The 15830-nt window shown below is 36.8% G+C and overlaps 1 protein-coding gene across 1 annotated transcript in view; it reads right to left on the minus strand.

Moving 5' to 3' along the window:
* ARHGAP15 (Rho GTPase activating protein 15) overlaps window positions 1-15830 on the minus strand; it is a 379872-nt gene that overhangs the window by 106406 nt on the left and 257636 nt on the right. The window contains exon 11 of the mRNA XM_014941116.1: window positions 7332-7409. Within this exon, the coding sequence (XP_014796602.1) occupies window positions 7332-7409 (78 nt within the window). The remainder of the gene's footprint in view (window positions 1-7331; window positions 7410-15830) is intronic.

Consider the following 15830-nt stretch of genomic DNA (forward strand, 5'->3'; position numbering starts at 1 on the left):
TTTTTTTTTTTTTTTTTTTTTTTTTTTTTTACACAATGCACATTATTTACAAAATAATTCAAAGCATTGGTTGCAAAAATAAGAATTTCCATCAGGTTTTCTCACCTGACTTACACTTACAAATTGCTCTTTGGGGTACTACACTTCCCTCCCATCCCCACTGGAAAGAGAAGATGTGGAAACCACACCTTCTTTTGAGTACAAAAAAATAATGTTCTGTATCTTAAAATAGACATTCAAACAGAGAGAGAAAAGGGAAGAACCCACATCAGTAACATGCACATATTAATTGATTCACCAACTACTGTGGGCTCAATTAAAGTATTCTGTTGTCAGAGTTTTAAAGCTTGGAAAAAAATTAAAAAAAAAAAATTCTTGGCTACAGCTTGGCATATGCAGGTCTTAACCCAGTAACAAGCTGTTTTATAATTATTTCTGAAAATTGCTTCAGTCCATTTTATTTTCTGTGCTTGCCTGGGAAGTGTGAAAAAGAAAGAAAAAACTATTTTTGACTCAAGGCTTTCAAGACATTTTGGTTCTCAGCTAGCAAGTAACCCAGTTTGAGCCTGATATTTCCAATGTGAACTTTGGACCACTCTCACTGGTTTCTCAGGGAAACTGGCTACACGAGTAACTGCTGGCAAAAGTGAGGAAGGATTCACTGTCTGGGCTGTGCTTGATCACCAGGAGAACATCACCAAGGCTGGAAGGTGGCTCTAAGGTTAGACCCCAACGTGTCTCTAAATGTACTCACGTATCCTGGAAAATGCAACCAATAACCTCCTAAAACTCAAAAAAACAAAGGAGATGATGGGATACAACGGGAAATCTTACTAATGCATATGCAAAATAAATTAAAGACTGCCAAACATAAAGGAAAGTGACCGCAAGAGAAAACCAATCCCACTTTTTCTTTTCTCTCCTCTTTTTCCAGTGATCTTTGCCGCAATTTTAAATAAAACCTGCAAAGGTCCCATTAGACCTTCATATTTGTAGCTGCTCTCTGGAAGTTGGAAGCTGACAGAGGACCTGCTTTCCTCTGCCCTCTGAGCCTTTGAAATGGGTATATTGGCTCAACTGAAAGACTTGGGTATTTTTGAATGGGAAGTTTTGTTGGTTTGTTTGGGGTTTTTTTATTATTTTAAAGAAATAAAGCTGTGAAAATGAGCTGCTTCTCTTTCTCTTTTTTTTTTTTTCTTTCTTTCTCCCTGCACCCCCTCCCTCCCCCTTTTATTTCCTCCTAAATGACCCAGCCCATTTGCATTGACCTGGCAGGTCCATTTCAAAGGCAGCTTGGGGCTTGTGTCATCTCCATGGGCTCTGCTCACCGAGGCAGAGCAAACTGGGAATCTACTCTTCTGAGCCTTTAAAACGGGTATATTGGCTCAATGGAAAGACTTGGGTATTTTTGAATGGGAAGTTTTGTTGGTTTGTTTGGGTTTTTTTTATTATTTTAAAGAAATAAAGCTGTGAAAATGAGCTGCTTCTCTTTCTCTTTTTTTTTTTTTTTTCTTTCTTTCTCCCTGCACCCCCTCCCTCCCCCTTTTATTTCCTCCTAAATGACCCAGCCCATTTGCATTGACCTGGCAGGTCCATTTCAAAGGCAGCTTGGGGCTTGTGTCATCTCCATGGGCTCTGCTCACCGAGGCAGAGCAAACTGGGAATCTACTCTGGTTCCTGATAGCCAAGGCTCAGACATATGGTCCCAGCAAGCTCATATAATCAGTAATATTAAAAAAAAATAATAATAAAAAAATCCCAAGATTTGTTCCTCTTTTCTCATAGTTCATTGATAAAGAACATGTCAGTGCAGCTGAAGAATCCTGCTGGTTAAAGGTATCATCCTTAGCTGCTCATATGGTCTGGGCTCTTACTTGTCAATTAGATTAATCCAAGCCATTTTAGAACAATAAATATAAGTACAGATGGAATATAAACATATTGAAGATTACTGTTTTTGACGGCTGTTGTTTATTAAATCAAAAATAATGTCGCAATGAGGATTTTGTTGATATTTCAAATGGAAAGGAAAAGTAAATAGGAATTAGATATTCCTTTGGAAAGAAAAAAAGAAAAAAAAAAAACCACACCAAAAAACCTAACAAAATTGCACACCACAACCTCCAGAACAGCCCATGGGTAATAAAAAGGCACTGATCTTACTTAAAATGCCACCTATAAGCTACCTTTAGAGAGGGGATATGGCACCTATAAACTCAAAACACTAGGTATGTTGAAATCCATAAAATTTCCAATTACTGCTTCAGAATTTATTGTGCACATATGGAAAATAATACTTGTAAGAGAGAAAGGGGTTTGTGCCTGGTGCTGTCAATACTGTGAAGGATGGGGTGATTATAAAGCAAATTAACAATACTTTTAAATGTGCATTCACTTATCTTTCCAATTAAATCCTTGTTAAACAACTGCACAGACAGTAATGGTGCTTCTGCAAAGCACTGATCAAGACAGTTTTATTGTAATTTTTACTCTGTAACAATTAATCAAGTAGGCATTTTCTTTATTATTAAATTATTTAGTTAATAAATATTCACAATCAGTTCACGTATTTGTGGTTTAAACTTTACTTTTAATTTTTCTTAAACTGAATTATATTCCAGTATATTCTTATAGAAGAAACAACTGAAATACTTTAATTCTTTTTACTAAAGTGTTTTTCTGTTAGCTGGAGGTAATGTCAGGGTAAGATTAAATTCACCTTTTTCCACAATGTAGTTACCAATTCGGATATCTTTAGCTGTCCTTTTCCACGTTCCATAAGAAATGTACCCCTCTGAAATATTTAGCCTTTGTAAAAAATTGTATTTTTCCCCCCCTTTGGTACATAAGTATAGTAACTAAGCTGTAAAAACACTGTAATTGACCTTTGGATGGTACGTGGTGTTTCGCAGTTAAAGCACAAGGTATTCCACAAGAAATAACGGGACGCAAAGGTCATCTGTACAGCAAATACCAAGCATTTTGCAAACAAAGCGTCGGATATAAAGACAATTAGGAGCTCTCTTGTATTATGTATGAACCAACACTTACTGAATGAACCAATAAGTATTGAAATTTGTATTTCTATGGTTAGTTTCCCTGAACATATATGCATTAGGATAGAATCCTAGTGTTTCAGCAATGTGTTATGAACCCTTTATAGCTCTATTTTTTTCAGTTAATTTAGTACTCATGAAAATTTCTTGTTTGACAGTTGTAGAAATTGAATGCCTTTCCAGCTACCCAGAAGATCAGCACAGGAGACATAAAGAAATAAGCTCCTACCTACTCACACAGGTATCTCTGGACTTCAAGCACAGAGGGAAATTAAGGATTGTTGGGACAGGCACGGGTAAGCAGGACAGGGAACAAAGAAGATCTTACCCCCATAATATCACAGTGGGCATCAACACAAGGGGTTCAGCCAAAGCAGAGAACACACCAGAAATTCATACTCTTACTTACAGACTAACATCCTCATGGATGAAGAGCTCTCCTTCTTTTCTGTTGGTTTTTTCCTTTCTCAGGTGTTCTTGGCCCCACTGTCAGCACTTTCAATCAGCCCAGAAGCTTGCTTTTAAAAAGCACCTCCCACCTGTCCTCACTTTGATATAGTGGTGCCCTTAATGATCCTGATTAACATCACCTGGAGCTCCAGGTGACCAGCCCTACCCATGATTCCGAAACCCAAGTCAGCCCCACCCTTGGGGTTTTGGCCAAAACAACTGATCTTCTCAATAGCATTCACACACCCTAGCACTGCAAGCACACTTTACATGGCTCAACAGGCCCATTTAGAGGACCTTATTCCTTTTCCTACAGGTGTGAATTAAAAGCATATCCTTATAAATATCTGTAAAGGCTCAAACTTACTGGACCTTGCTTAAAATCAGGAAAAGTTCTCCAGATTTTTCATAAAACCCCTAAAGAATTGTCAAGTGCCAAAAAATTCTTTTATCTTTTTATTATTTTTTTTTAAAGTTTGCAACTATTATGCTTAAGCAAAAATACGGAAAGCATAAGAGAAATGGCTGTTTCTGGCTAATGTCTCTGGCAATTATAGAACCCCTTATTATAAGTTCTCAGCCAGAAATATTGAATGATTGGTAGCTTAGTTTCTAAATCCAAAATTCTTTCAATGCTTGTAGACTAAGAGAAGTATGAATTTCCTGATGTCACTTTGGTCCAAACAGCGTCTACTGCCTTGATTCAGTGATTTGAAAAATGATGACTTAGAGTTTCGAAAGTGCTGAGAGATGTTATAGCCTGGTCCTCTTATGATCAACTGATCTTTTCAGCTCTTAATGGGAAAATAAATCATAGATAAAAGATAATCCTGTTACACAGAAACAAAAAAGGTGTGATATCAATAGACTTTTATAGAAAAAGAAAACTCTGTGAAAGGAATAAAGTAAATAAGGTAGTTTGTTCTGCTGATGCTCATGTTGGCAAGGTCAAAGCCCTGTTCAGAAGCTGCCTACCTCAAGGAATGAGAAGGAAGCACAAAGTATAATCAGAGAACTTAAAAAGATACAAGGCGTGGGTTTTTTTTTATTGTAAAACCATCCTCACCGCCAAAAATCTAGAATGTAAAGGGTCTTTTTAGATTTTCACTCTTCTTATTTCTTCTTTAATAATGAAGTTGTCAACTGTTAGTTTGTTTTCTTTTCATATTCACCAGTTCTCTCATTTAATTTTTGATGCTGCGATGACATTAACAGTATAGGAAAAGGAGCCAAATAAAGCTTTGCTATATTCTAATTAATTATTATTCTAATAAAAAATACTTTGATATGGCAGCCAGCCTAGAGTCTCTTCTATGATCTTTAATTTTCAATGCGATACATATTATTTATATCCTATAAATGTAGGTGTAACACAATGGCAAAGCAAGCAGGAAGAAAGAGCCCATTAAGTATTTGACCTGTATAAGAACTGATTGCACAGTCAATCTCTGCAATGTCAATAGGCCTTTTCAGAACATTTGTTTGCATTTATAATTAAATTAAAGTTTAAGTATAATTAAAAAAATCTCTATGGGAAAATCATATATATAAATCATGCTTTTTCACTGATAACTACAGAAAAATGAAGGTATAGAGACTGGAACTAGAAGGTCACAATAATTACCAAGTGAAAAAGTGATGTGTGGCAAGTGTGTTATTAAACATCATCCCACGGCAGAGCTTTAGAGGACTGGTAAATAAGCAGGTTGAGAGCACACACTGGTTTTCAAAGTAACTTTTGTGACTTATGAAACAGTCTGAAACAGTTGCCGTCTTCAGCATCTGACAGGGGACAACAGGCCCTTGTGGACATCAGGTGGAGACTGCTGTTGTCCTCCAAAGCACGTGTTAAATAAATCCTGTTTAAACCATCTCCCCAAGGTTTTTTTTGCAGGTACATCGTGCCTCAATGGGCTGTTCCCCCCCTGCACTTTCCATTAGTCACTCAATTGGCAGATTTCTTGCACGCGTCCTAAGTAGCCAGTGTCGGAGTTGTTCTAATGTACCATTAACTCCCCTTTTAGATATTAAATTGTCACAGTGGTATAAACCAGAAGAAAAAGGTGCCTGGTACCTCTGTGCTGCAAAAAGCCAGCTTAGACTTCTAGCTAGCCAGACTTTGTCTAGCTTTACAGTATCAGCCCATCTGTTTTAGGTGAGAACTTCAGCAGTAATGTTAACCTCAAGTAAGTTAACCTTTGGATGCCACGTGACATGGTAGACATGACCATTATTTTTAGGGCACATTTTTTCCTCAGCAAAGATCCTAGGTGGTGAAGAAGGATATAAAATGCTGGTTTTGCCTCTCTGTCTCCAAACAGAATACAGTATACGGTCATTTGAAAGCCAAGGCAGACTGTATTATAGACACACAAATACCCAACAACTATAAATCTAAGGCAACCCAAGTAATGAGTCAAAACCATGAGGCTGATGATTTATTCAGTCTCACCGAGTTTACCAGCACAAACACTGATTCCTCGTAAACCACTGTTCACCCTCCAGTTTCAGCTGAAGACAAGACTGATGTGGAGCAGTTCAGGAGGTGGCAAACATCTACTGCTCCCCTGAAATCTTCACTAGAGATGTAAATAGAGGCTTGAAGGTGGGAATGTTTTTATGTCTCTCATGTCTCTCTATTTCATGAGAATTTTTGAGTCAAAACTCTTAGTTTATGTATAGTACAAAACTAATTGAGGAAGTTGTTCTCCAACAGCTATCATCTCCAGAAAAAACATACAATACACAATATTTAGAAGTCCTGGTAATAGGCTCCAGGTAACTTTTAAAAGAGTTAATGAAAAGTAGGAGAAAATGTTGCAGCACCTTCACATTTGTACTTAATTAATTCAAAAGTGTAAAAAGTCTGTAATTCAGTTTAAGATTTGGGATTTTTCCTTATTTCTGAGAAGCTTAATTTTATTTCTCCTTAAGTTGTATCAGGAGATTCACTGTCATAGATAATATTTCATAAGCTATTAAATATGGGAATGTTTAGTCTTTGCCATGAGTAATAAACTGTTCAGAGAGGTGAATGTATTTGTCATGTACCCTAATTAGCTACCAATATTGACTTCTACACCTGTAACAGTATCTATTGATCAATGTTAGATTCATTTAGGCCACATCTGTGAAAAATGTTCTTTTGTATTTGTGGAAATATGTTAATTATGTGTGGAATCTGCAGAAATATGTTCAGCAAATTTTTACAGTTTCGTTCTAATTCTGGCTCTCAAGTGCCCAAAATATTCATCTTTCCTCTTTTCATTTCCTGGGATCAAATCTTTGCAATGTCAAAATCAGAGGTAACTCTTCCACTGACTTTGATGGAGTCAGTACTCCCGTTTTACTATTTCTTTTTCAGCTCTTTTCAGCACCTTTTTCCTTCCACTGGTTTCCTTTGGATCCCTGTTCTACCTTTGGCTTTGTTTAACTTTCAACACCCAATCTGCTATTTTTCCTTTTAATCTTTTTTTTTCCCTCACTTTGATTCTTTGATTTCTACATATGCTTTGTTTTTTGCCATCTTATTTCATGTATCCATTTCCTCCTTTTTTCTTTTTTTTTGTGGGTTTTTTTGTTTGTTTTGTTTGTTTGTTTCTCATCTCCTGTTTAACTACTCTTTTCCTCTGCTTACTCTGCTGTTTTTCCTCTCTCCTGGCTGACAGTTCCCTCTGTGCAATATCTTTCTACCTTCCCTTTCCTCTCTTTTCCAAAGCACAGCTCATCATTCTATGCCACTAATGTATAGCAGATTCTGAAATACTGTCATCTGAGACAGTTAAGTACTAAACAAAACATTACCAGGGTGGAGGAATCACTTACCCTGATTGACAACAAATCGTAACTTCTGTATTGTTGCCAGATTGCCGCTAACTCTGTATATTCCATCAACATCTAGACCTGAAAGAGAAACACATATTTCATTTTAGATCATATAAGTATTTTTCTTTGTACGTCTGTCAGGAAGCCAGAAGCGCCCTAACAAGTATGAAGAAGAGCCGTGTAGCGAACGACTGAAAAATAATCCACCTGACAACAACTGAAGTGCCGCCTGCCTGATTAAAACAACAATGAAAAATAAAAGTGGTAGATTAACTTAAGTGAAAACAAAACACCTGACTATAATTATCTTGTAATTCTGTCAGCAGAGCGCGGTTCTGCAAGGGTATTCGAGTGTGACAGGGAAAGGAAGAGTGAATTAGCTCTCATGTTATAGAGAAGGGCGGGTTGGGATACGCACGATGCTTCGCAAGCCCTGCTTGAACGTGGGGAGTTTATATTAATAGTGCTGGAGAAACTTCTCAGGCTGGGGCCGGGGCTTTTCAGACGTGAATTTCTGAGGCTGTGACCTTTCTGAAAATAAAGCGATGAGGTGCCCACCCTGAGATCATGACGTGCTCGAGAGTACACACCACTACCGTTTCTCTACTATATTCTTCATAGCGGATCAGACAAGTTTGAAGATGAAATTAAATAACCCAAATAGCATATGCCCTGGAGTACATTTCTTCATTAATATAGGCCATTCTTTTCAAGGACAACCTGACAGTTTTGTTTCTCCCTGCATATCTACTCAAGGTTTATCTTCTAGGTGAAACTAGATGTCATACTCCCTTTTGTGACATATTATCTCCTACAGCAAGCTCTGCTGATATGACTGTTTAAAATAGCACTTCCAGCCCCGGTTGCATAGCTGTAGCATTTCAAAACACATGGGAACTACTCTCCTTTCCCAGGAGAATTAGCTATTGTGCAAAAACCGACCAAATCTGCATGCTTAAAAATGGAAAACATTAAACTGTACATTGTCATTTCACATTTAAAACTTGCAAGTACATAAGAAGCAAAGAGACTCTATACAAAACAGGTTTTTTTTAAGGCTACTCATCACTTGCAACATAAGTTTTAATTAGCTTTTGGCAAGCAATTTTGGAGAAAAACCTTTCTCTTGGAAATCGTTAATTTGTTGAAACCAAAAATGTTCAGGAATTATTTCCTTACAATGTATCTAGGGGGAAACTTTTTTCCAATTTGGGGTGGGGGGAAAGGAAAAACTGAAACTAGAGGAAAGAGGAAAAACAAGTGCAAAAACCCAGAAACCAGGTTGTAATTAGACTTAAATTGGAAGGAGGTGAGGTTCAAGTCCTTATTTCAAAGATACTTGCATCGTGCCTTGGCAGATGAGGGCCGTAGCCAGTGGACTCAATTGCTTGAAGGTATTCCTCACTGATCTTGAAACATTTTAAAAGATTTACTTTTCCTTTTGATGCAGACTGAAACCAAATAAAGTCTTTCATTTGTTTGTGTGTTTGCTTTCTCTCTCACAAAATAAAGTTCTTATTTTATGTCCATCCTGTTAAGAATGTCCTGATTTGGATCTATTTTAAAAAAGGAATAATAATTCTATGTTATACGTTGGTTATCTATGACTTTCATGAGACAATTTTCTACCCTGCACCTGTGGGTGTCCTGCAACATAATACTGAGAGTGATGATTCATTTCAGGAAGATCCCCTTTGGTTACAGGGGGATAAAGAAAAAGTTTATTTAAGAGAAATCAAAAAGGATTTGGTAATCAAGACCACTTGGAAGTTATCCATCTACTGGATATATAACATATGAGCAAATGGAAATTACTAAAATGTTTAAGTAATGCAATTCTATCCTAAATCTGAGGAGTCTCATTCTGTTCTAGTAAGAGGAGACCGAGAAATCAAGAGTAATTCCCAGCATAGGAATGTGGGACTCTTGTGATAAGGGATTAAGAATTGCATCATGTAAATTGAAGTCTAAACCAGGAAATAAAGAAGAAAAATCAAACAAAACAGCAATCAAACAAACAAGCCCAAAGCAGAATGTTAACTTTTGTTCAGATCTAACTCTATTTAGTTCTTAACCTTTTGGGTAAATGGAAGTGAAAGGAATACATGTCACTTTGCAAGAAATAGCAATGTCTCACATTAATAGCATCCGTTTGGAACCTATATAAATTATCCAGATCGAATGAAAATGACAAACTATGTTGTAAATTGGAGGATATTACATCTTGCAAAACAATCTGGAGTATACAAGTGCATTGCTATTGTCATAAATTTACTTTGGTCCAGAAACGAGGTCTGATTAGCATTTCATTTGGACATTATACAATATGGCAGAGAGAAAAAAAAATCAATAAAAAAAATCCAAGAATATCAAGGCAATTATAGCATTCACATGCCATCAACTTTCTGCTCCAAGAACTTTGAAAGTTAAGCCAAACCAAACCAATGCAAATTGGTGGATTTGGACATCCTTTTCATGACCACATTATCTTAGCTGGATTGTTAACAACTTATTTTGGAAATCCAACTAGGTGCAAAAGAGAAATAGAGAGAAATAGAGAGAGAAATATGTCTTTATAGTTCTAATATCCTGATTCTATGAACAATTTTCAAAGCAAATTCACATTTAAGGGCACCTCTATCAAGAATAAAAACATCACTGCACTGCTGTCAGTGTTTCTTCACGTCAGGCTATAAATACTTAGGGAACAAGATGAAACAAAAGCCTTGCAAAGTTTCCTATCTGGTGCTGGCATTTAAGTACAGTGGTAAAGAACGTTTCAGAAAAAAATATTCATTGTAATAAAGTCCAACTGTTGTTCACTATAGGGTGACCTTCATGTGTTTTGGAGTGGGGTTTATCAGGGAAGAATCACTGGATTTTGCCCTAGAGGAGAACTTTTTGGTGTTTTACTTGCTTTATATCCCCTTCTCCAACTTGGTTTCTGTTTGTTTTAATGAGGAACCTGAGAACAGGACGGACCCACAATTAGACATGGCAGCCAAAATCATGATAAAGACTTCAATATTTCCACTCTAAATTTTGTGAAGGTATAGGAAATATAGGAAAAGGACATATTCAATAATACATCAGTCTAGCTGCCAAACGCTAGGCAAATTTTAACTATTTTCATTAAAAAATAATACAGATCCTCCCTGATGAGAAAGTTAAAAGGCAACTGAATTCAGGCTGGGTTGAGAATAATGAACAACACTAAATGTTATACACACTCTGCATAACTGATATTAGAACACTTATTTAAGAACATTTCTTGCACTCCTGCTTCTAACCAAAATGGGAATAACCATGAATGCAGGTCAGTGTCAGCTCCAGTAGCAGTTTGAGCTGGAACAAGGTAGTGCAGAGAAACATCGAAAATTCCGGAAATAATTACAACTTAGGCGATATAATTATCCAGACATACTTTTTAAAATATGAGACTGTTGGTTGAGGTAGTTTTGATCCTTTATGAAATTCCTTGAATGAAACATTTTCATTAATTTCTTTCTGTTGCATAGAACAAATCGCTCTCCCAAATCCCATTTCATTCTGCTTAACCTTAATCTATATTTGAAAATATCTTCAAATTAAATTTGACAATATCTTCAAATTGAATATAAAAGGATATTTGCTATATGCAGGAGGGAGGGGTCGTATATAGAAATTTCTCTCTCTGTTTTTTAACAAGATTTAGTATTTGAAGCATGCCATTTTAAATGGTACTAGGTAACTTCTTACACAGAAACCCATGGAACTTTCCCAATTAATGTATCCTGGAATAGGTGTGGTCCCCAGGCCTGGTAGGAGTTTTGTAAAAGAAACCATCATGCTGGATTCAACAACAAAGTGAAGTACAAACTTGAAGAAAGGCATTCTTTAGTTAGTCCTTTCATTTAAAATCAGTTATGTTCAGGGCAAAAATATTGTATTTCAAAGGAGCCTATTATGCCTTCCCATAAACAGAAAGATCATACGTTTTAAAACTAAAGTATCATTATGTAATCAAGCTGTTGTATTATAAACTATTTTGTGGGCTCAGATGCCCAGGGCTATCTTTACAAATATTTAAGAGGTCATTATCAGGGTATGTTCTCCCTAAAACTATAATTCTTTCCTCCTGTTTTCATATGCATCTTACCATAAATATCTGATATATAAACAATTTTTTAAAAGTTTACTAAGGGCACAAAAGTGAGGCATGAAGTCATTTAAAGAAGCAAATATGGGTGAATGCAGCAAATATAGCAATGGCAAGATAAAGCGTCTGATGAGAAAAACACCACAAAACTGTGTGCAAGAAAAAATTGAGTTCCACAGAAGAATCAATGTTTATATGCCCATAGAAGAAAAATCATGAAGAGTAGCAAAGAATAAACCTGACACAGGTCCCATCCCTGGTCCAAAGAAAGTACTGAGCTGCCACAGAAGTGGGCACCAAGCAGATGTCATGTTAAATAGTTCTACCAGATAGAAAAGGAGAAACAAACCTAGGAAAGACCAAACAGCGGGTGGGGTATTGGAAATCAATCTTAAGGACAAAGAGATAATCACTGTTGTAAAAAAAATAATTCAGTTTTCACTTATCAGTGCTCATGCTATACATGTGTCTTTCATTTGCAAATGAAATATAGATAAATACTTGGAGATGTCTAAGGCTGGAAACAGTGGCAGGAGAGTTATTCTGATATTGTAAAAGCAGTAAGAGGGATGCACTTGGAGACTGGCTAGACTGACCTCAGTCCCAGACAGCCTACTTAAATAATTAATTCAGGACTCAATAAACAAATAATTCATAGCAAAATATAATTAATCCCAACCAGCATGGTTTCATGGAAATCAGGGCCTTGTGTAGCAAACTTGTTGCATTTTTTGATACGATTGGATTTTTGACAGGTCTGGTTGATAAAGACAATGGTGCTGAAATAGTATGTTTGGATTTCCATGAGGCTTTTGAGTTAGTACCACATGACATTTTGATTAAAGCACTTGCATTTTATGGAATTAGCAGGGCATATATTACATGGATTAAAAACTGGCTCAATGACAGACCTCAGAATGTAGTAGTTAATGGGAGATATCAGTTAACAAGGTCATAACTGGCAGAGCTCTCAAGAGTGGAGCTCTCAGTCCAGTGCCATCTAATACCTTTATCAGAGATGTGGACAAGGAGACAAAAAATCTGTGTTGGCAAAGTAAGCAGAAGACACAAAGGGAGATAGTAAATAATGATGAGGACAGGTAAAATTACAGAAGATCTGAGCTGCCACCTGAAATGATCACAGTCTGGTTAAATAAGTTTTCATACAGATAAACACGGGGTACATCCAACACTCTGGATGTAGGTTACAAAGGACTTGAGGGTTATTTTAGATAATTAGCTGAATGTGATCTCTCACTTCAGTGCTGTAACAGAGAGGACTAATGTCATCCCTTGAATTATAGAAAGAAGAATATCAAACAAAAGCAGGGAAGAGATTGCACCTCTTCATGTGCTACAAATAGGATCTCCAGTAAAGCACTGTACTTGATATTGAAGCAAATATAACGAAGCATAAGATATGTGCTTCGTTGCTTCAAATTAAAGAGTGGATGGAGAGATGTCCTCTCCATCGCTACTTTTCACATGGTTTGCAGGTACTGGACTCGTGACCAGCACTTCCCAGCTGAGGAACCTGTGACAGACAAGCTCAAGTTCAAGGTAGCATGAACAAGATTTTCTTTGCTCTAATATTAGTAGAAATCTAACACTGCATCAGAATTTAGCAAAAGAAGAGATAGCGGGCAAAAGAAAGGAGAGGAGAAGTTGTACTGGTTATTAACAAGCTAAAAAATTACTCTATAGAAGGTGTCTGACGTGAGGTTTGGTGAATCTCTTTAGGAAATTAGCTAACAAGAAATAATTCTGTGTTTGACTGCAATAATATCAAGAAGATGAGGGGCATTCCTACATAAAAAGAGAATCTCATTTTTTCTTGCAGTAATAACTTCAAGACGCAATGAAAGGAGAAAAGCTTGACTAAGATCTTATTGTTTTCAAGACCCTGTAGAAACTGTTTAATGGAAGCAATTACAACCCTGAATATGAGCATTACATACTGAGAATAAGTAACAAGTGAATATGATGGATGATATACTTTATTCTGTTTCATATCACTTGATGGTAGAATTTCCACTTAGATATTTACATACAAATAAATAAGGGTAGCGACAGTACACAGCAAGTGCAATTTGAAGTAGCACACAGTTCACTGCTATGCAGGGCCGCTGTTTAATGCCTAAATCAAGCTCTCTGTGTCTTTGCTGCCTTCTCTATTGTGTTGTACTGTCTTTGACATTCAAGAAGTTTATGGTTTAAAAGCCCCAGGAACAGCAATACTTAACTCAGACGGCTCCCTCTAACAAGAAACAAAACTCAGCTTTGAAGCTATTTGTTTTGAATGAAACCATCGAACACGCAGCGTGTTCACTGTAATTTTGCCGTTACCTCCAATATATACTTTTGCCATTCCGATAGTCCCACTTCTTGCAGCTAAACAAAGTGACCTCATTGCTTTCCACTGTATTTTCTTTTAAACATTGGCTGGGATGATTGAGATTCAGGAATGTGGGAAAATGGATTCCCAAGCCACGTCCATCCCCTTTAATTCTGAGCTGTAATTTTTGGCTTGGCTTGAATCACAGTCATCACATTTCAGTCTGAATCTCTCTGTAAAGTGATCTTTCTTAAACATTTCTTTCACTCATCATGGGATCAGAAACAAAGCCATTCTAGTCTTTCAGCGAAACACTTACAAACGTCTTTTTACAGCAACTCAGAAGAGCTGAATTTCCTTTAAAAATGTTTGAAAAAGAGGAGGTTTTCATTGCCTGATTGTCCTCTTTGTGAATCTTGTCATCTGTATGCCATGAGCTACAGCTATTTTAATCTGTTTTTGTTTGCAATCCATTTGGTGTCCGCCCAAGAAAATGCAGGTGATTCTAATTAACTTACTGCTGAAGATGTGGAAAAATCTCAATTGTGCTACAGAAAATTATACACTTAAAACCTTCCCTCTATTATTTATAACGGCTTATTAATGAAAATGATTACATGAATACATTTACCACCTGATTCATCTTTGTTCACTTTTTAAATCAACAAGGTTTATGTTAAAGAGGAAAAAATCCCTACTAAATACAGTCCTCAAGTACACACATCAGCCCGCTGGTTTGAATGGATTGGCAGTTTAAAAGGAAATAACATTGTCTTACTTTATGCAACACAGTATAATATCCAAAATTACCAAATGTTTGGAAATAGGAATTCTCTGTAACATGTTAGTATTTAATTTTGTGAATGCCTATTTCTTTTTTGTTTGTTTGTTTTCCCTTTTAATACCTCCTTCCCCACTCCTATTCCCTCTCATTTACTGCAGTTACCGCTTCTCACATATGGGTCAGTAGGTCCGTTCTGACCAATGCTTAATTTATTTGGAATAAAATAGGATTTCTATGGTTCTCTGCTACTATATCATGCATATTTTTTTCCCAGCTTGAGCATAAAGGTCTTTCAGGAGTATCAGTAATCTTTGAAAGTCCTTCATCAGTAATTCTTCTGGGATACAAGCAGCTTCACATCCCCAGAGGTGGGCAGTTTCCCATCCTTACCTCTCTGGAGTTGTGGCCGTACGACACTATGGTGACAGATTTGGGTCATTTTGTAGGCAAGATGTTAAATACTAGCACTGAGTATTTTCTGCTAGGTCCAGCTACCAATGGACAGTTTATCACCTTCCCTCAGTTACCATTTCTATTATTCCGTGCCGTGCAATATCGGCCGTGATAGTCTAATTTGAATGTGATGACAATGTGGATAATGGAGTTTATTTTTAGGAGAATGAAAGCCTGAATAAAGGTTATCATTTTAGGAGGAGCTGACGATGGAAAAACTCATCCACTGTGTGACATGATCAGAACAGCTGGGGATGCAATGTGGAGGGTGGGGGAGAAGAGAGCCAAGGTATTTTGTATGTTCAAGAAATGTATACAACATTGCCATTTCTTATATCCCAGCTGTGCCTGTTAACTTCTGGAAACATGTAAAGCTCAGCAATAAAGCATACTTGACTGATATTTACTGCAATGTGCATTATAAGACATTTTCTGTCACACATTACGTTCTGAAAGAGTTAAGTAACATGAAAAATACAGGCTCAAGATTATATCTGTCATGGATGAAAATACTACATTTATGCCTCATTGTAATCCATTCATTGGTTTATGGACCCCGAGCCCTCCAGGGACTGTCACAACTCCACATGATACTGCTGAGAGCTGTATTTTGCTTTTGGATTTCTGATTTAGCTGAAAGAAGTTTAAAAACACATGTAGCCTGACAACTCCCTATTGGCTATACAACTGAGGAGGGTCAAGAGCATAAACTATTCCAGCAAAAGCCAGCTGTAACTTATGCTCACTAAACTGGCTGAAGATCTGCCTGTTACAGACAGTAGCATACAA

Source organism: Calidris pugnax, unplaced genomic scaffold (assembly GCF_001431845.1).
Source record: "Calidris pugnax isolate Ruff unplaced genomic scaffold, ASM143184v1 scaffold60, whole genome shotgun sequence".
NCBI classification, from domain to species: domain Eukaryota; kingdom Metazoa; phylum Chordata; class Aves; order Charadriiformes; family Scolopacidae; genus Calidris; species Calidris pugnax.